We start from the raw sequence: 16,379 nt of genomic DNA on the forward strand, positions 1-16,379 counted from the left end.
GTCATCGACATCTTCGATTTACCTTTCTTACACCTTATCTAATTTTAGAATCATTTGGGCCATGTACATACGGAAGATAGCGTTCACTTTTTGATCGAGAACAGCAGCCTCAGTTTGGCTCAGGATGCCGAAATTGAGCTGCATTTGTTGGTGAAGTTTAACGAAAATGGCAGGGTTCCGGATGTTTCGGAGATAAACCTCAACGGTCGAAACATGTGCTCGCAGCGAAAGAGAAGAGTATCAGCCGAGACTGAAGCTTCGACCGGAAGTTTTGAGGTTAGAACTTCCCGACCGTTTATTACTACTACAACGAGCTCGACGGATGCACCCTATCCGCTGGTGAGAACGTCGGTAAGTGTGATATCGAAAAAAAAAATTCACAGTTCAAAAGTGAACAGTTAGCGTGTAGAATTCCGACGGATTTTACACTGATTTGACAGGTCGCACAAATGTACGAGTTCATGTCGCAGTCATGAGTGCGCAGTCCAATCTAGTACGCTGCTTGTAATATATATCGTTGTCTCTTAGCTTTGTGACTCCAAAGAAACGAACTTGTTGTTCCAAAGAAAAAAGTAGATTGTACAACATGAATTTAAGATGTACGCAGTCTACCATGAGCAGACTTCCATCTCCTCATCCTCTTTTGCCATCTTCAGACTGGTACAAAAAACCCCGAGACGTGTGCCGAATAAGTTACGCTTTCAAAGTAACTCGTGCCCGTCACAGCATCCACTCCCGTAGGATTTCTACCATCAAGACACGGCCGATTGAGAAACTACCAAGCTAGAATGCCGTCACGACCACCCCGGATGGTTTCTCCGCTGCAGGAAAGATCGTAGCAGAGTACGTGGGACGTTTCAAGTCCCATCACACCTATGAGTCCAGATTAGGGCTACACCGCGCCCTAAGATTTCGTTGCTTTTGAATTGTGGTGTCATACGAAGCCCCAGACATCCCTTCAGCTTTTCAAGTTTGGTTGACTATCTCGCACTCTCCGTTCATAATCTTTACTAATTCGTGTATTAGGTCGCACATAATTTGCGAGATTTCGTTCACTATAGCACGTCACGACTGTTCGTCGCGAAACATTTCACTCATAACATTTTCAGAGTTCGAATTTTAAAGTTGTTGACGCCTCGAAATGAACCTGGAGCAGAAAACGATAGCATGTTCTGCTGATTCCTGCGTATCTACGCATTCCGGGCAATAAGGCGAGCTGATAAGCTTAAACCGATGAAGATATTGCTTGAAGCACCCATGAACCGAAAGGAACTGCGTCACAAAGAAGTTGATCTCTCCATACTTCCGATTTACCCAGTCTGAAAGTGGTAGGATTGGCCTATGCGTCTATCTTGCGTTGTTCGATGCGTCCCATCGTTTCTGACTCTTGAGCATTGACGCTTCTAGTTATGTCGATGGGAATCATGCCCACGATGACTAATCCTGCTTCTGCTGCTATGGTTCTGTGTGCCCAGGAAACTCGCAAGGCTATCAATCGATGTGTGCTCCGTAATTTGGATCTCTTGCGCTCTACCCTGTAACCGTTCGTTACTTTTGTAAATGTGACTCTGTCACAAAATTGACTTATCCCTGTCCTATAAAGTGAACCCTACAACAGTTATCCAAACAGATCAAAACCTTGACCGACTGCCATCCCTTCCCAAGATCTCACATCGTCTTCTCAGGGGAAATCCATAGGCGTCGTGTGTTTTCGGAGCCCAGGCGGGGAAGTGTGGTCACCCAGAAAACAACACACTAGTATTGTTTGTGTTACCGTAAATGTATGTGTGTTGGTTGGATGTAGAAAATTCCACTTAGCGCTTTAGCGGCTATCCGCTTCCTGTCCTTTCTGTTCGTGATCGCCTGAGGGAGCAGTTGTGCGCGACTTGAGTTTTTTAAAGTAAAACGTAGCTAATAGGAAGTGTAAAAACGTTACTTAAAATCTACTTTACATTACAGCAAAAAACAGTGCGAAAAACAAACACAACACGTTAAAAGTAAAGCTAAATTATGTTAAATTTGCTTTGTTAGTACGGTTAGTAATAGTTCTGAAAACTCAATGAACATGCGTTTGACAAAAGAATTAAAACCACATTTATATTACATGTAACGTGTTAAAAGAAAGTGACAAAGGCATAAACAACTGTTAAAACGACATTAAAACGAAGCACATTGTAAAACTGCAGATAAAAGGTAAAATGTTATCTAAAAATATGTATTTGTTAAAAAGACTGAACCACATGTAAAAACAAAACCAATGTAAACATTGACGTGCACACTATTTTTAATACCCTTGCGTAGGTCCACAAGGGCCTTTTTCTGTTTGGCTGGTTCTTACGAACCACACCATAATTATCCCCAGGCAACCAACAGTTCCGGACAGAAAACACCGTTCGAGACCGGAGTCGAGCAAGCACTTGGTATCGACTCGAACATAACCTCGTCTTGGACCGGTCAGCATCAAAACAACATCTTTTAGCCCGACGCTGGTGTCGAAAGGTCAACAAACAACAATCATACCAGCATGCTTTATTTCCGGCCGTTCCCAACTATGCTAGAACCGGCAAGTATTGGGGCGGCATTTTGCATGTCAGTCGTCTCCAGCCAGGTGCCTCCGTTACTGGTTGAGACGGTGAATAATAAGCCGACAGAGGAATCGCAGCCGCGCGGCGATTAACCAACGCCGAGGAAGAACCAAAGCCGCAAGTATTAATAGTGTGTGACGTCATGCCAGGGCCCATCCGTAAAATAAACTTAAGCATTATTGTAATCGCATCCAAAAATTGTGTAACTGTAGAAATCCGTAATCGCTTTACACTTCCGGGAATCGTTAAAGTTTCGAACCAAAATGGTTATCAAATCTCTCTCTAGGGTGGTCCGCTCAGTGATTCACAGTTTGCGTTGTTTATCATATTTTGAATTTCCGACTCTGGTTGATAGCATGAGAGGTACCCACCCGTTTCGGCACCTCTGAAAAACATGTTAGCTGTAATTGGAATCCCTTGCGTGAGGTTACTCCAGAAGACGGTGTAACGTAGTGAATTTCCCTGTAACGACCCTGAGTCCCACCATAATCTCTCCTTCCCATGTTCCCACCCACTGAGTGTAGCTGTCCGCGAGTTACAACCCCTATGGTGGAGCTCCAGGCCGCTCATCCGTATCGTAGTTCCGACAGTGCTACGCTCGCAAGGAGATGTCTCTAGTTACTCTTTGGACCATGGCAGTTCGGCATGATCCGGGACAATGAATCGCTTCAGCTGCTGTTTCGACGATGTCGTGTGTCCTCCAACAGTAATCTCCATGTCCGCACAATTTTGCCGCCAACCGTGGCCTAGAGGATAGCGTTTAAGTCTTCTAAGCCAGAGGGCATGAGATCGAGTCTCGGTCACGGCAAACATAGTACTATTTCTGTGGGTCGGTAGTATTTGTAAGCAGGCCTCGGCATCGTCGAAATAAAAAATTGAAAGTAAAATTTCCTGTCATTCGCCTCATCTCACCGTTAGTCGATTTCGAGCACATCATTCTCATCTGTCAGATCGAAGCAAACACTTTTCTGCTCACTACTCATGTGAAACAAATGTTCTTCGATTTCATTCCGTCATATTCTCATCTCATTGCAATATTCACAGTCGAAAATTTCAACGACGAGAGAAACTACTCGAAAGCAGTGCCTTCAGTTTCAACGTCAGGAGGCTTTCATTTTCGTTTCGAATATTCAGCTTCCAGCTCAGTGAGCAGTTTCAATTCTGCATCCGCCCGCTTACTGCAGGTCACATGCAATGCACATCAATGGAGGTTGGTAGTTTTCATTTTTTCCCCACAAATTGAGTTTTAAGTTTATTTATCTGAGCAGGTAAATCCACAACGACGGAAGGTAAAACCCACCCGCTTGGAGAGGTCCATCACGGCAACGATCACAGATCTCCTGAGCCAAAACTGGAAACATAACGGTGAAAATGGTTTGGGCTTTCTGGCTGGACCCTCCGGGTTATATCGATTTCAAGATGGTACAGTCGCTAGCGGCCGTATCGAGGCGCAAAAGGTAACCGTTTTGGGGCAACCGATGCCGCCCAGGCTAGTCCGGAAGAAGCTGAGAGTTGGCCCCGGTGCTACATAAACTACTCCTAATGCTACTCCAAGTTAATCGACAAGGTTCCGAAGCGATTTTTTGAACTTTTAGAATAAGCAAAAAATGAGTTAAATTATAACTATAAATAAACTGAAATTAATAATATTACATTTTTATAGATTTCTATTACATTTTGAAAGATTTTCATCAAATTTATATAGATTTTTGAAACATTTGAACATACTGATGTCTTAGAAACTGTTTGTTTACATTTCTCGGTTTGGCTGAGGTTTTTGACCGACGCACAGTCACAAATGTATGTTTGCTTGACATTTAGCGCCATATTCGACGTGCATATTTTGTGGAAAATTGTATAAATACGATACTGCCGGTACTCGCGAAACTGTCCCATGAGTCATATGTTAAGCATTGAATTTAGAAACACGGCTCTTATGATGTGCGATTATCTCCCATAAACATGTATAGGTTTTGCATACGAATTGCGGAAAGATGAAACATTGCATTTGTTCTTATATAAATTTTCTTTCGTAAATTATACCGCTATTCGCAAAATTAAACCTAGAGGCAACAGTTTTGAAAACTATCGGTACAAGAACATGTGGAACATGAGACAATTTTGCGAATAAGCATTGTATTTCCAACCTTCCACTTCATTTTCTGAACAGTTTTCTCGTGATAAGTTTGACATTAGAAGAGTTTCATTCGGCAAAATAAATTTTCCTACCACGATGAGCCTTCAGATCGGTATCTTGTAACCGAACATATCCTCCCAAGACGTGATCTTCGGTTTTAAAGATCAATGAAAGAAGAGGATAAACACATTCAGTCAATACAGAATTACTGACATAAAACTTTCCGATTATGTAACATTAAAAAAAAGTTCATTAGCAGCTTAAAGGACAATGGAGTGAAGCATGATTTACACCAGTTATAATAAGCCAGTAGGGACAATTATTTCGGATTGTTTTCCACGGGGAGTCATACTAATTTCTCTCTGCTGCTTATCATCCTGCTTTCCTCTTCATCCAGCCGGTTATGGAGGTGATAGTTGATAAAATGGCCAATTGGACCTGAATCCAAAAACATAAATTACTATCAAAATCACATTCTCACACATATGTATGAGGTTGGTTTACTTTTTTTTTGCAGGTCTCCGAAAAATATTATAAAATTTTAAATAATCTTATAAAATATGCAATTGATTAAATAATTATCAAAAATGATTTGATGATAATGTTTACAAATGATAATGATCTTTTAACCTGTGGAGGTCATTCGGGTCAGAACAAAATGATGTGATGTGTGAGCGAAATAAGAATTATAGTGTGCTAACAAAACAAGCCCCAAACATAGAGCTTTACTTAGATTCCTTTCATGAAATGTTTCAGGAAGATTTTAAAACATTGTAAACTTACTTTTGCAGACAATTTATTAATCGTGCTTCAGTGATAACGCCAACCAAACAAACTCCACATTCACAAATTGCCCTAAACATTCGGATTTTTCGTTGAGTAACGCCATGATCCTAATCGACATATGACTTAAATATACCGCGATGTTAACAATCTTTTCGGGTAAAGTTTAGACAAACAGGTGCACTCCACAGTTCAGCATTTTCGTACCATGATTTTTCATCTATCTTCAATCCGACGTTATCTTTTTTGCAGCATGCCATTTTCATTTGCTATCCTGTAATTTGAGGATTATAGAAAAGCTCTATGAGTTAACGCCTCTTTTCGGATGAGGCCAAACTTGAGATTCACGCTCGGTTTGCTTACCTGAAGTCCAGACCTTGTTGCATCAGACTGTCTAAGTTTGGATGCCGAACTAAGCTCTTTAATCTTTTGCCTGTACTCTTGGTGACTCTGAAAGAAAATGAAGTTCTTATCAATAAATAAAGGCTTTGCTAAGGTTAATTAAAAAACACACTTAGAATGATTAATTCCAGAGGACTGTTTTCCAGACGACAGGTTGTCGAAAATCTTTTGCGTCGATGAAGGAGTCCTCATTTTAATAGATTCTGTAGCTTTCTGTTGCTTCCGGAAGATTTCATCGACGATCAATAAGTTCATCCTACTTCGAGTTTTTTAATAGAAAGTGACAAATTTCCGGAGGTTCTTCATTACTCTGGCACTGTGGCAAAGGTTGTTCTATCGAATATTTGATGCCTGTTGGACGGTCTCACGATGATGGGTTACCTTTTGAGTGCGCTGGAGGATCTGATCGGATCGACTGTTGAAAGCTTGATGGCTGGTATTCCTTAGCTGAGGCAAGAAGTTTTGAAGAGGGACCCTTTTTTGATTCCCGTTTGGATTAGCGAACAATGCGAACTGCCACTGGTGAAAATTTGGTCTGTGCGAACACTAAACGAAACAAAACCAAATTAAAGAACGACCGAGCAAATCAAAACAAATGTTTTTTGATTTTTCTTTAGTTGTAGGTTACCTCACTCCTTATTTTGTTTTGCTCACTGAAAGGACTGACGAAAGCGCCGATGAAATTTTCGATTGAAGAAAAACTGCTCGAATGAGAAGAAACATCGTTTCGCATTGAAGCTGACGTTTGCTGTCTTCACTTCACACTGACGTTGAGAGCAAATGAAAGTGAGACGAAGAAACTGAACATGAAGGAGAAAAGAATATAGAGCTAAGTGAGAGTGAAGAGTGAATAATCGAAATCGAAACTACATGAATGGTTAGCAAAATGAAGCTCACTGGGCTCGTTAGTGAGCGACGATTGCTTTGTGAATGTGAATATGCCAGGGCCTGTTTGTAAGATGCTAGCCATTATATCCTTGAAGGATGTACGCTTTAGTCTTAAGTTGAATTTAGATTTCTTTAAAGAAGCATGAAATGTCACTGAGATCCTATATGTATGTGTTCGTTTTTCAAAACTCTTTTGTTGGTCACGAGCAGAACTTCGGTTCTGTTCTATCTGATGCTTAATTCCCTTCATCCAGATGCCGACCATTTCTACAGAAACCACTGCAAGGTCTTCTACCTCTTCGATTACACGATATCGTCAGCAAATCCGACTATCTGCGCGCCTGCTGGTAGTTTCAGCGTTAACAACTTATTATCGTGGCATTCTAAAGCACAGGTCCGAGTATGGAACCCTGTGGAACACCCGCTGTTAGAGCTGTACATCGAAACCCAGTTTCGGTTTCGTACGTCAGAACTCGATTTTCGAAGAAGCTTCCTATTATCCTGCAGAGGGTATTGAGAACACGCATCCTCCTGTGAAGCGCTTTGGCAATAGTCGCAATAGCTTCTCAGCTGACATTGTTGAGGTCATTCTTAACGTCGATCGTCACAATGCAATGGCGCAGTGACGAACACCTGTCTGCTTCTTTTTCTAGGCGCGCTTCGCGTACTCTCGTCACTGTTTGGATGGCGTCCTCCGTGGATCTCGCTATCCGGAAACCAAACTGTCTGACACTCCACTTGCAGGAAATATCCGAAGGAAGGAAAAATTCTACCTTCTAGTTTAAATGTTATTTTTTTAGGGAGCACAATCCAATCTTATAATTCAATCACTTTCATTATAACACTCATGAGTTGCAATAATGGGTATCTGACCTGTTCACGGCTAACACCTAACCCATCCGATTGTGATGGGGCTACCTCTATTTTTGTGCCGCTTTAAACCTCCAAAGCGGCAACTTTTTAACGGCGGATTCAAACTGTGGGTTAGTAAATAGTTGAATCCGATTGAACGGCGAGTTATTTGAGAAATTTCGTCGACGTCCAAATTTGAAATCAAGATAACCGTTTATATCACAGGCTTTAAACTGCAGACGATTGTTGCTCTCGCCTCGCGCCTTTTCTGCTTCGTCTAAATTCCATTCGCCTTTTCGCCTCTTCGCTATGCTCGGTAACTTAGGTCTATGGTTATTCACCACCTGTAGAACCGGTGGTAATGGCTTTCGCCTTCTGGTGGACGTTTTCCCCTTCCAAAGGAATAGTCCACTGAATATAAAAGCTATAAGCTACAAATAAAAATAGCAATTACCGCGGCAAAAGGAACTTTCGCATTTTTCTGGTTTTTCCGTATTCCGAACGATCTCTTTACAGGTCAAAATAATTTACTTTATTGAATTTCGTTTCAGCCAAAACCCGACACTTTCGAATCCCCCGACGAAAGTCAATGTGCCGCGGTTTCCGGGACTTCAACATCAGGTGGGACGAAAATTCAAAGTCGTATCCTTGGAGGTGTATCAGCTAAATCCGGAGAAATTCCATGGCACGTGGCCATCTTTTATGATGATGTAATGGTGAATAATTTACAAACGATGAATTTGCAGTAAATTTTGAAATCTTTTCCAGCAATATCAATGCGGCGGAAGTATCATTTCTCGACGAGATATTCTAACAGCAGCTCACTGTCTAACCATGGAGAACACGAATCAAACTTTGGAGTTGGAACTTTTCAAGGTCTATATCGGCATCGTTGATCTGGGTTCGGTGGACGATTACTTCTACCACACCGTATCGGAGGCCATGATTCATTCCGATTACAACGCTGCTCAGCACACGACCGATATCGGGGTTTTAAAGTTGAAAAGGGATATCATTTTCAACAATTTTATCAAACCGGTCTGTCTATATCCGAATACCACGGACATTAGTTCGTTTTTTAATCGATACGGAAAGGTCGCCGGGTGGGGACTTACCAGAAATGGTGTGGTAAGCAACTCGCTCAACTACCTTGATATGCCGGTAGTTTCGCAGAAGAAGTGCTCACAAACCAACGTACAATTCAACACCGTGCTGGCTTATGGAGAGTCGTTCTGTGCGGGACATGCCGATGGTAAGAAGTTTAGTAGTAAGTAATTTCAGCTTATAAAAAAATTTATTTTTTTTTACAGGAAATTCAGTTTGCAATGGAGACAGTGGTGGTGGACTAGTGTTTGAGGATAATAACCGATACTACTTACGAGGTATTGTGTCGATTAGCGCTACGAAACGCAACCAGTTGATGTGCGATCCGAATCGGTACTCTGTTTTCACCGATGTGTCCAAGTTTCTCCGGTGGATTCGATTTAACATGGATTAGGTAGTTGGTTGGAATACACCGAAAATCTTTCTGAGATTTTAGTTAAGATATGTACTTCTATTTAATTAGTGGAACACAACAAAACGTTACTCTATTATAAATACAGTAAAATCACATATAATTGATGTAAAATTTGTTTTTTTTTAAATAGATTAATTTTCTATGGAAATTCCTGTTTTTTCGTTATTTGGCAGAGATAGAATTTTTTTATTAAATTTTCTTGAACTTCGGGTTGATTCATTATGTCTGGAATTTCGGAAGTTTGAGTTGTGTACGTACATACATTTTCAGAAAAAAGAAATTCATACAATTGGCTACTGTCTTGCATAGTCTTATATTTTTTTCCTGCTGTTGCTGTAAATATACAATCGATTAAGCTAGAATCTAGTAAAATTCATGTGAATCATACATCGTACAAGCTTCGAAAAATGAACAAATGCGATTATTGCAACCAAATTTTGCCCTAACATATTATATCATAACGCATAAGAAATGGAACCAAAAATAAACATAAGCTAGCAACTACCAACACGATCCCGGGGAATTAACCTCAGCTCGGAACCATGCTTCAAAAACACGTTGCCGGCCGTTTGCTGGGGATTGATGCCGATACCGTCATCGGTGATGATGGCACTAGTTGCTGGGGGTACCTTGAACTCTTCGGCGGCGAACTTCAGCACAGCCGTAAAAGGGGTACCTTCTGGGACGCTGAGCCTAGAAAGAGAGAAAAAAAATATCAGGACATTTTTAAGATAAGTTTTACGACATCAAACTAAAGGGATAATCGGAGGTGATTTTTTCCGTGAGATGAAGACGCAACTCAGCCGGCTGTCGAAGGTGATCAGGTCCGATCAAGGTGGCAAGTACCGAGCCGAGGGTGTGCGTTGGATAATTTCCTCAGAAGCGAGGGAATTCTGCAGCAGTTTAAAGGGCTTACACTCCTCACCAGAAGATCAAGGTGGCGAGGTGTGTGATCCTGGAAGCTATCATGGAGTACCGTTACTACCATTGTGGCATCCAATAATTTGCCACTGCTCTCACGATAGAAGAGGAGAGTGTCCGGAAGCCATGTAATTTGTAAGCGATGATGAGCAATCGCTAGCACAACTGTCCTTTCCAATGGCTACCTAGCAATCTGGTCAGTGCCAATCCCGAGATGAACCCTGAACATGGTGTGGTGGATATAGTAAATGGATCGATAAAGTTGATTTATTAATCAGTTATAAATTAATAATATCAGTTATAAATTAATATCAACTGAAATTATAAAAAAATTAACAAGTCTAAATCAAACATTGAACAGTCGTAATAAATTTTGAGATGTTGCGTTATAATTGGAAGATTAGGATTGATAAAAATTAAGCGTGGGTTGAAGAACAAGAAAAGGAGAGAAAGAGATATTGATCATTCTGTAAACGAGTTTTGGCACGAAAGGTCGGTATTAAAATTGATGCGGTGAAAAAATGTGCAAAACTTCATTAAATATTGTGAAAAAATGTAACGAGTACGACACATGGGTCATCTGGAATTCCATAGCCCTCAACACGGTTAATTATTTTCAGCAGGTTACCAACAAATTTGATCCGCCAGACGCCATACGAACTGTGGCAAGGTTGATTTAAGCAGAGATGTCCGGTTCCCTATGACAAAAAGTCTTCAATTAAAAGTCTTTACGGTCTGAAGCAGTCGGCACGAATGTGGAAGCTCGGAAGCAATGGACAATGTTATGTGGAATGCTGGATTCAAACCGTCGGAAGCTGATCCGTGCCTCTATGTTCGGAATCGAAACAGGAATCTGGCCTACATCATTGTGTATGTTGTCGCAACATCCAGCGAATCCGAATCTTAACAGGTCTTTAAATACTTGGAGACGAATTTCCAGCTAACGCCCCTTGGAGATGTTAAGCAGTTCCTTGGTATCTAGGTGATCCGATCAAAGAAAGGATTCCATCTGGATCAAAAGGAGCTTTTGAAGAGATTCGACCTGAGCGATGATAAAAGATCAAGAATTCCGATGGAGTCTGGCTATATACATCAGATGGAAGAGACGGAGGCTATTCCCAATTCCGACTAATATCAGAGCAACTTTGGAACTTTGCTGTATCTGGCGGTAAACACGCGGCCAGACATCGGAATTTGCGCCTCGACTCTCTGAAGGAAGGTGTCAAAACCAACCAAGGCGAACTGGACGGAGGCAAAGCGAGCCTTACCTCAAGGAAACCCTGGATCTCAAGCTTCATCTGGGAGGCGACTCAGATGAATTAGAAGTATATTCCGACGCAGATTGGGCAAGACCGGAAATACAACTCAGGCTCGGCGGCGCGGTACCGTCCTGTAGGGAGCCAAGAAACAAACGGAAACTGCTTCTTGATTTCGGGGAACCAGTGAAAGGTCCAACTCGAATTTGTGTAAAAACATCAACGGATCACATGTAGATCCTAATGATAGCTTAATACAATAATGAATTACAAACAAGTTAAAAAATTACCTTAATTTACACACTGCCGTTGGAAGCATAATTGTCACATGTTACAAAAAGGCAAAGCGAGAAAAACGCAATCACGTGCTGCGTTTCGGCGGACATGAAGTGTGTCCAAATCAATTAAGCGGCAACCGCTTTCGTAACTGGGTAAACGAGACGGATCAAGCCAATTCAAGTGTCTTAGGGCACACCGCATGAAGCGCCGCTGGATAGCCACAATTCGTTCGGCTCCATTCTGGTAGAATGGGCATCAAACTGCTGATGCATATTCGAGAGTTGAGCGAACTATACTGCAATACAAGCTTTTTAGGCAGTACAAATCTTTAAACTCCTTGGTTACGCGAAATAAGAAGCCAAGACTTCTAGAAGCTTTATCAACGATGTAATCCGTATGAGTCTTAAACTCCAGCCGATGGTCTAGGATAACGCCCAGATCGTTGATGTGGTTCACCCGGGCGATGGTTTCGTTACCAATAGTGTGTTCCGCGTGAATAGAGTTCCGCTTACGAGAAAATGAAATGACAGCATATTTACTTCGTGTGGAAACCCGAGGGGCCCGTTTTCAGGGTTCTATCGAGACTGGCGCACAACTGACATCCTCGAATCCTAGTTACCTAAGGGGTCAGTTGTGCAAGCGATTGCTATCGCTGATGATGAGAAGGCTGTCTCTTCATACTATTTTTGGATGTTAAAGCCAGAGGCATATCAAGGATGCCACACTCCGGTTCAGAGGCAGGCAGTTGGTGTCACACCAATGAGCGAATGTATTGAACTGCCTTTGCGAGAAATCGATGTCATTTTGGCCGTTGATGGTGTGGAAAAGTTTGAGGTCATCAGCATACGCAAGTTTAGATCCATCAAGGACAGTGAGTACATCGTTAAAATAGATGACAAAAATTATCGGTCCCAAGTGGCTTCCCTGAGGCACGCCTGAACAAGCGGAGAATTGTCTTGAGAAAATTTTTCCAGTTTGAACTGATAACTTTCGTCCCGTTAAATTACTTCGAAACCAGTCCAGTAAAGATCCACAGAATTCTAAGCGTTCTATAGTATAGATGGCGTCAGTTTGAGACTTCATGGCAAAGCTATCTTGCACAAACGAGTGAAAGTGAGCAAATTTGTTGTCGTGGATCGTATTGCTTCGTGGATGAGAAAATCGGATCCAGAACAACCAATTCGAACAGTTTTGCTATCGAACAGAGAGCTGAAATGCCGCGGTAGTTGTTTATATCTGTTTTATCTCCTTTTTAATGAACAGGGAACATGTAAGCTTCTTTCCAAAGAGAGGGAAAGATTGTGAAGTCCAGCGAAGCTCGATAAATATGCCTAATGGGAGTCAGTAAGTGTGGCATGAAACGTTTCAAGAAGATAGCTGGTATCCCGTCCGAACCCGTAGATGATGAATTCTTGAGCTTAACTGTCGCCTTCAGAATGGCTGCGTCATCGAATGTGATACCGTTTAAGGAAGAATCTTGAGGTGAAATGTTTCTTACAGCCATGTGTTGCTCTGAGGAAATGGACCCCGTTGTGAAAACGCTTAAAAATTTCGCGAATGAAGGCAGACAACCAGACCTGTTATAATATAATAGCACCAGCACTAAATTTTACTTCGGAAGTCCGGACATCCGACTTCCGACAAAGAAAATTGAAGTACCGTAAACTGGGGGAACTTTGATCAGCGGGGTAACTTTGATCAACATGAAATTTTTGCAGATAATCATCATTAACTAAGTATAAAGCTAAAATAACTGAAAACTGTTGACTACGTTTGAAAGCCTGTGAATTGAGTTACAAATAAGCTAAATTTGGTTTGTATTAGGAGATTTTTTATATTTTTTAAAATATAATTTTAAAATCTTAAAATATCTGGTTTTTTGAAGGCTCACAAACAAACATCTCTCCTGATCAAATTTAAGCATTTAGGAGCAAAAGGGTTGTTTAATGTGAAAGTTCAACTTTTTTCTTGGTTTAGGTTAGGTTTAAGTGTTGTTTTTATGATCATTTTATGATAATTTTTGGATATTGAAAAAAAATGGTCATTTTCCATGAAAAGAAAAGTATAGAAAAAATGACTAAAAACCCTATCAAATGATTAAGTTTTAAGAAAAAAAACATGGGAACAGTACGAGGACTAAGGGAATTGCGTGAAGGTAGAATTTCATTTGTTTTTGAGGCCAAAAAATATTGAGAAATTTTTATAAACTTTGCCCCTAAATGTATGCAGCAACATTATCCATCTTTCGAGTGTATTTGTTTTTGAAAGAAAACGTAGAAAAATTCAATTGAGTCCAAACAAAAAAAAATCTCATCGATTTTTTGAGCCTTCTGTGCTTAATGCCATCAAAATAATAAATTTGAAGATGTTGAGATTTGTAAAAACCGTAGTTATCAAAGTTACCCCGAAACTCAAAATCTGGTTTTGTAACAAACATTTAATTATAACCACCAATGTCGTTTGAATTTACTGCAGTCAATGATCATGTTTAATACTCCTCACCTCAGTAAGGGTTTTAAAGATTTTAGGTATTACGAAAAAGCAACCCCTTACGAAATATTGAAAAATGAATGAAAAAAGTGATCAAAGTTCCCCCAGTTTACGGTACTAGATTGTCGGAAGCCTGTGTTTTGGTGCCAGTTCACCAGCGACGTTTCCAAAATTTTTATTTAAATTCGCAATAAGTGACCGGAAGCAGCGGAAAAAGGTCCAAATACGTGGAAACCTAGTACCACAGAACTTGGCGGAACGCAAGGTGATCTCTCTTGGGGATTGGCCAACAGAAATGATGCTGGCGGTCTTCTTGACGAAACCGTTGAACCGTGTCCGTTTGTAAAAACTGCGAGCGAAGATGGGACTTCAACCAACATGTGCTGAGGATGTGCTGATGGAGTACATCAAAGCAATCATTTTAATAAACAACACACGTCAGTTGGCGGGTTTAAAAGTAAAATTTTAGAATGTAAATCATGAGGAATGAATCATCCGAAAAGGATGAAAATCCTTTAAAAAAAAAGAATATAATTCATTCTAATTTGTACCATTAACAAAATAGTTATTTTTTATTTATCAAAAAGCACCTCTAACACCCCAATTAACATTATCAAAACCGTGTTTCCATCCAATGTGATACTCGCGTGATTTTCAGTAACTTGATAAAATTTTAAACAAACGTGGTTAGTTCATTCAACCAAGAAATTCACGCATTTATTAATATGTATGTATGTAGTCAGAAAAATTGGAAGTCTGATCTCATTCAATAACTGAAGAAGTGAGTGGCGGTGTGAACAATTCGATCCATTCAAATTTCAAACTTTGCCTAAACGTAGGCGCGTTAAATACTGTCAGGAAAATCCTCGATATCGTTTCGATACTGTTCGCCTGTATGTATACTATGAACACGATGCCGGAATTTTTTTTCTGATAGTAGAGCGCCTATATATAGGCAAGGCGGCGATCGAATTTCATGATATAAAAGATCTTGTAGCCTTAAATGTTTTTGTTGGGGAAACTGATGATAAAAAACATAAGTTGCACTAAGATCCCATATGTGTGCTCGTTATTTTTCAGACGCTACTGGTAAGATCTTGGGAGCGCTCCAAAAATTCAACAGCACATTTTTATCGACGAGATATGTAAATCGCCTCCTTAGATATTTGAATCATTTAAAAAAGTTCAAGAAAATTGTACTTACACTTTGAACGGTAGCTTCGGATCCGAGGTAAGTGTGATCTTGAATGTTACTTTAGAGCTGAAATTATTGAAGAACTCATATTAAATTTGTGACTGGAAGTGAAAGTAATTTCAAGGTGATGGTTGGCTACCACAGACTTACGCCATTGTTTCAGTTCCAAATGGGGGAGTTTGAGAGTAATTATTATTCACTAGTTTCTTGAGGCCCTCTATTCGATTTGTTAGAATCTGTAGAATTTATTTTCAGAAAATCGACAGAGTATTCGAAAAATACCATACGCGAACGATTTCCCGATAGCAATGAAAACAAAATTTTCTCTGACAACTGCTGTTGACACGTTGCGTATGGAACGATATCTGTCAATGTGCAACTCAAAGCAAAATATGGGAGAAAAAAACAGCACAGTGGCGTCGAGAAATTGAATCGAAAAAATAATAACTTGAAGCAGCCTACGAACATTGCATAAATTATCTGTGAACTTTTTAAAATTCTTCAACTTCATTTTTCTTTTCCGACTTTGACATTTAAGCTTGCTTCAGAAGATTTTTGGCTGTTTTTTTACAAGTGAATAAACGATTTAAAAATATGTTTCAATATTTGAAGCGTTCTAGTCTACGATCTTTAGGTCTCTCTGCAAAACATCAAACGCAGAGACTCTCTCGCTCGACGTTTTCAAACGAGCATGAGAGAGCGGGACCGATTCCAATTACTTTCTCACAGTAGTGTGAACGTCGTCGTCGGTCGTGTGGTTTTACGATATTCGGAAATATTTGCGAAGAAAATTCATATTTTTCCGCATGTAATTCAATCTGCTAGTGATACAAATAGTTCCTGTCGATTCTTGAATCGTTACCAAAGAGAAGTGGACAGTGATCAGCCAGTGGGAACACTGGTTTTCGGTAGCCGGTTCGAGGCATAAAGTGAATAAATTTCGATAAATTCAACGCTTAGCGCGTACGGTGTGAGTGAGCAGGAGAGGAAGAAGGATCTGATAAGAGAGCGAGAGGAAAGCAGTCAGTTCTCAACTGACAAACGGGTGAGGCGTCGCTGCAACGGTGAGTCA

General features: G+C 40.5%; 2 protein-coding genes and 1 long non-coding RNA gene across 3 annotated transcripts; 2 read left to right on the forward strand and 1 right to left on the reverse strand.

The window, feature by feature from the left end:
• Positions 1 to 48: 48 nt before the first annotated feature.
• Positions 49 to 9,314, forward strand: LOC129760727 (venom protease-like; the record flags this gene model as incomplete). Its single annotated transcript, XM_055758384.1, has 4 exons — positions 49 to 351; positions 8,199 to 8,357; positions 8,416 to 8,899; positions 8,958 to 9,314. Coding segments are annotated over 4 exons (1,134 nt in total), but the record flags the coding sequence as incomplete, so codon positions are not given.
• On the forward strand, positions 1,959 to 3,550 carry LOC129760728 (uncharacterized). The gene is made up of 3 exons (XR_008740380.1): positions 1,959 to 2,035; positions 2,122 to 2,193; positions 2,302 to 3,550. It is a non-coding gene; the product is annotated as an uncharacterized LOC129760728 (long non-coding RNA).
• A 136-nt stretch (positions 9,315 to 9,450) lies between the features above and the next one.
• LOC129760726 (ubiquitin-fold modifier 1) lies at positions 9,451 to 15,683 on the reverse strand. The gene is made up of 3 exons (XM_055758383.1): positions 15,458 to 15,683; positions 15,317 to 15,373; positions 9,451 to 9,859 (listed from the first exon to the last, which is right to left on the reverse strand). The coding sequence occupies exons 1-3, from the start codon at positions 15,460 to 15,462 to the stop codon at positions 9,661 to 9,663; spliced, it is 261 nt and encodes an 86-aa protein (XP_055614358.1). The 5' UTR covers positions 15,463 to 15,683; the 3' UTR covers positions 9,451 to 9,660.
• Between the last annotated feature and the right edge of the window lie 696 nt (positions 15,684 to 16,379).

This window comes from Uranotaenia lowii, unplaced genomic scaffold, assembly GCF_029784155.1.
Source record: "Uranotaenia lowii strain MFRU-FL unplaced genomic scaffold, ASM2978415v1 HiC_scaffold_742, whole genome shotgun sequence".
Taxonomy (NCBI): domain Eukaryota; kingdom Metazoa; phylum Arthropoda; class Insecta; order Diptera; family Culicidae; genus Uranotaenia; species Uranotaenia lowii.

Excerpts from the sequence above, each read along its gene's own strand:
- LOC129760726 (XM_055758383.1), bottom strand. Across the intron at positions 9,860-15,316 it reads CCGAAGCTACCGTTCAAAGT|GCTCAGCGTCCCAGAAGGTA; the intron begins GTAAGTACAATT and ends CTCTCTTTCTAG.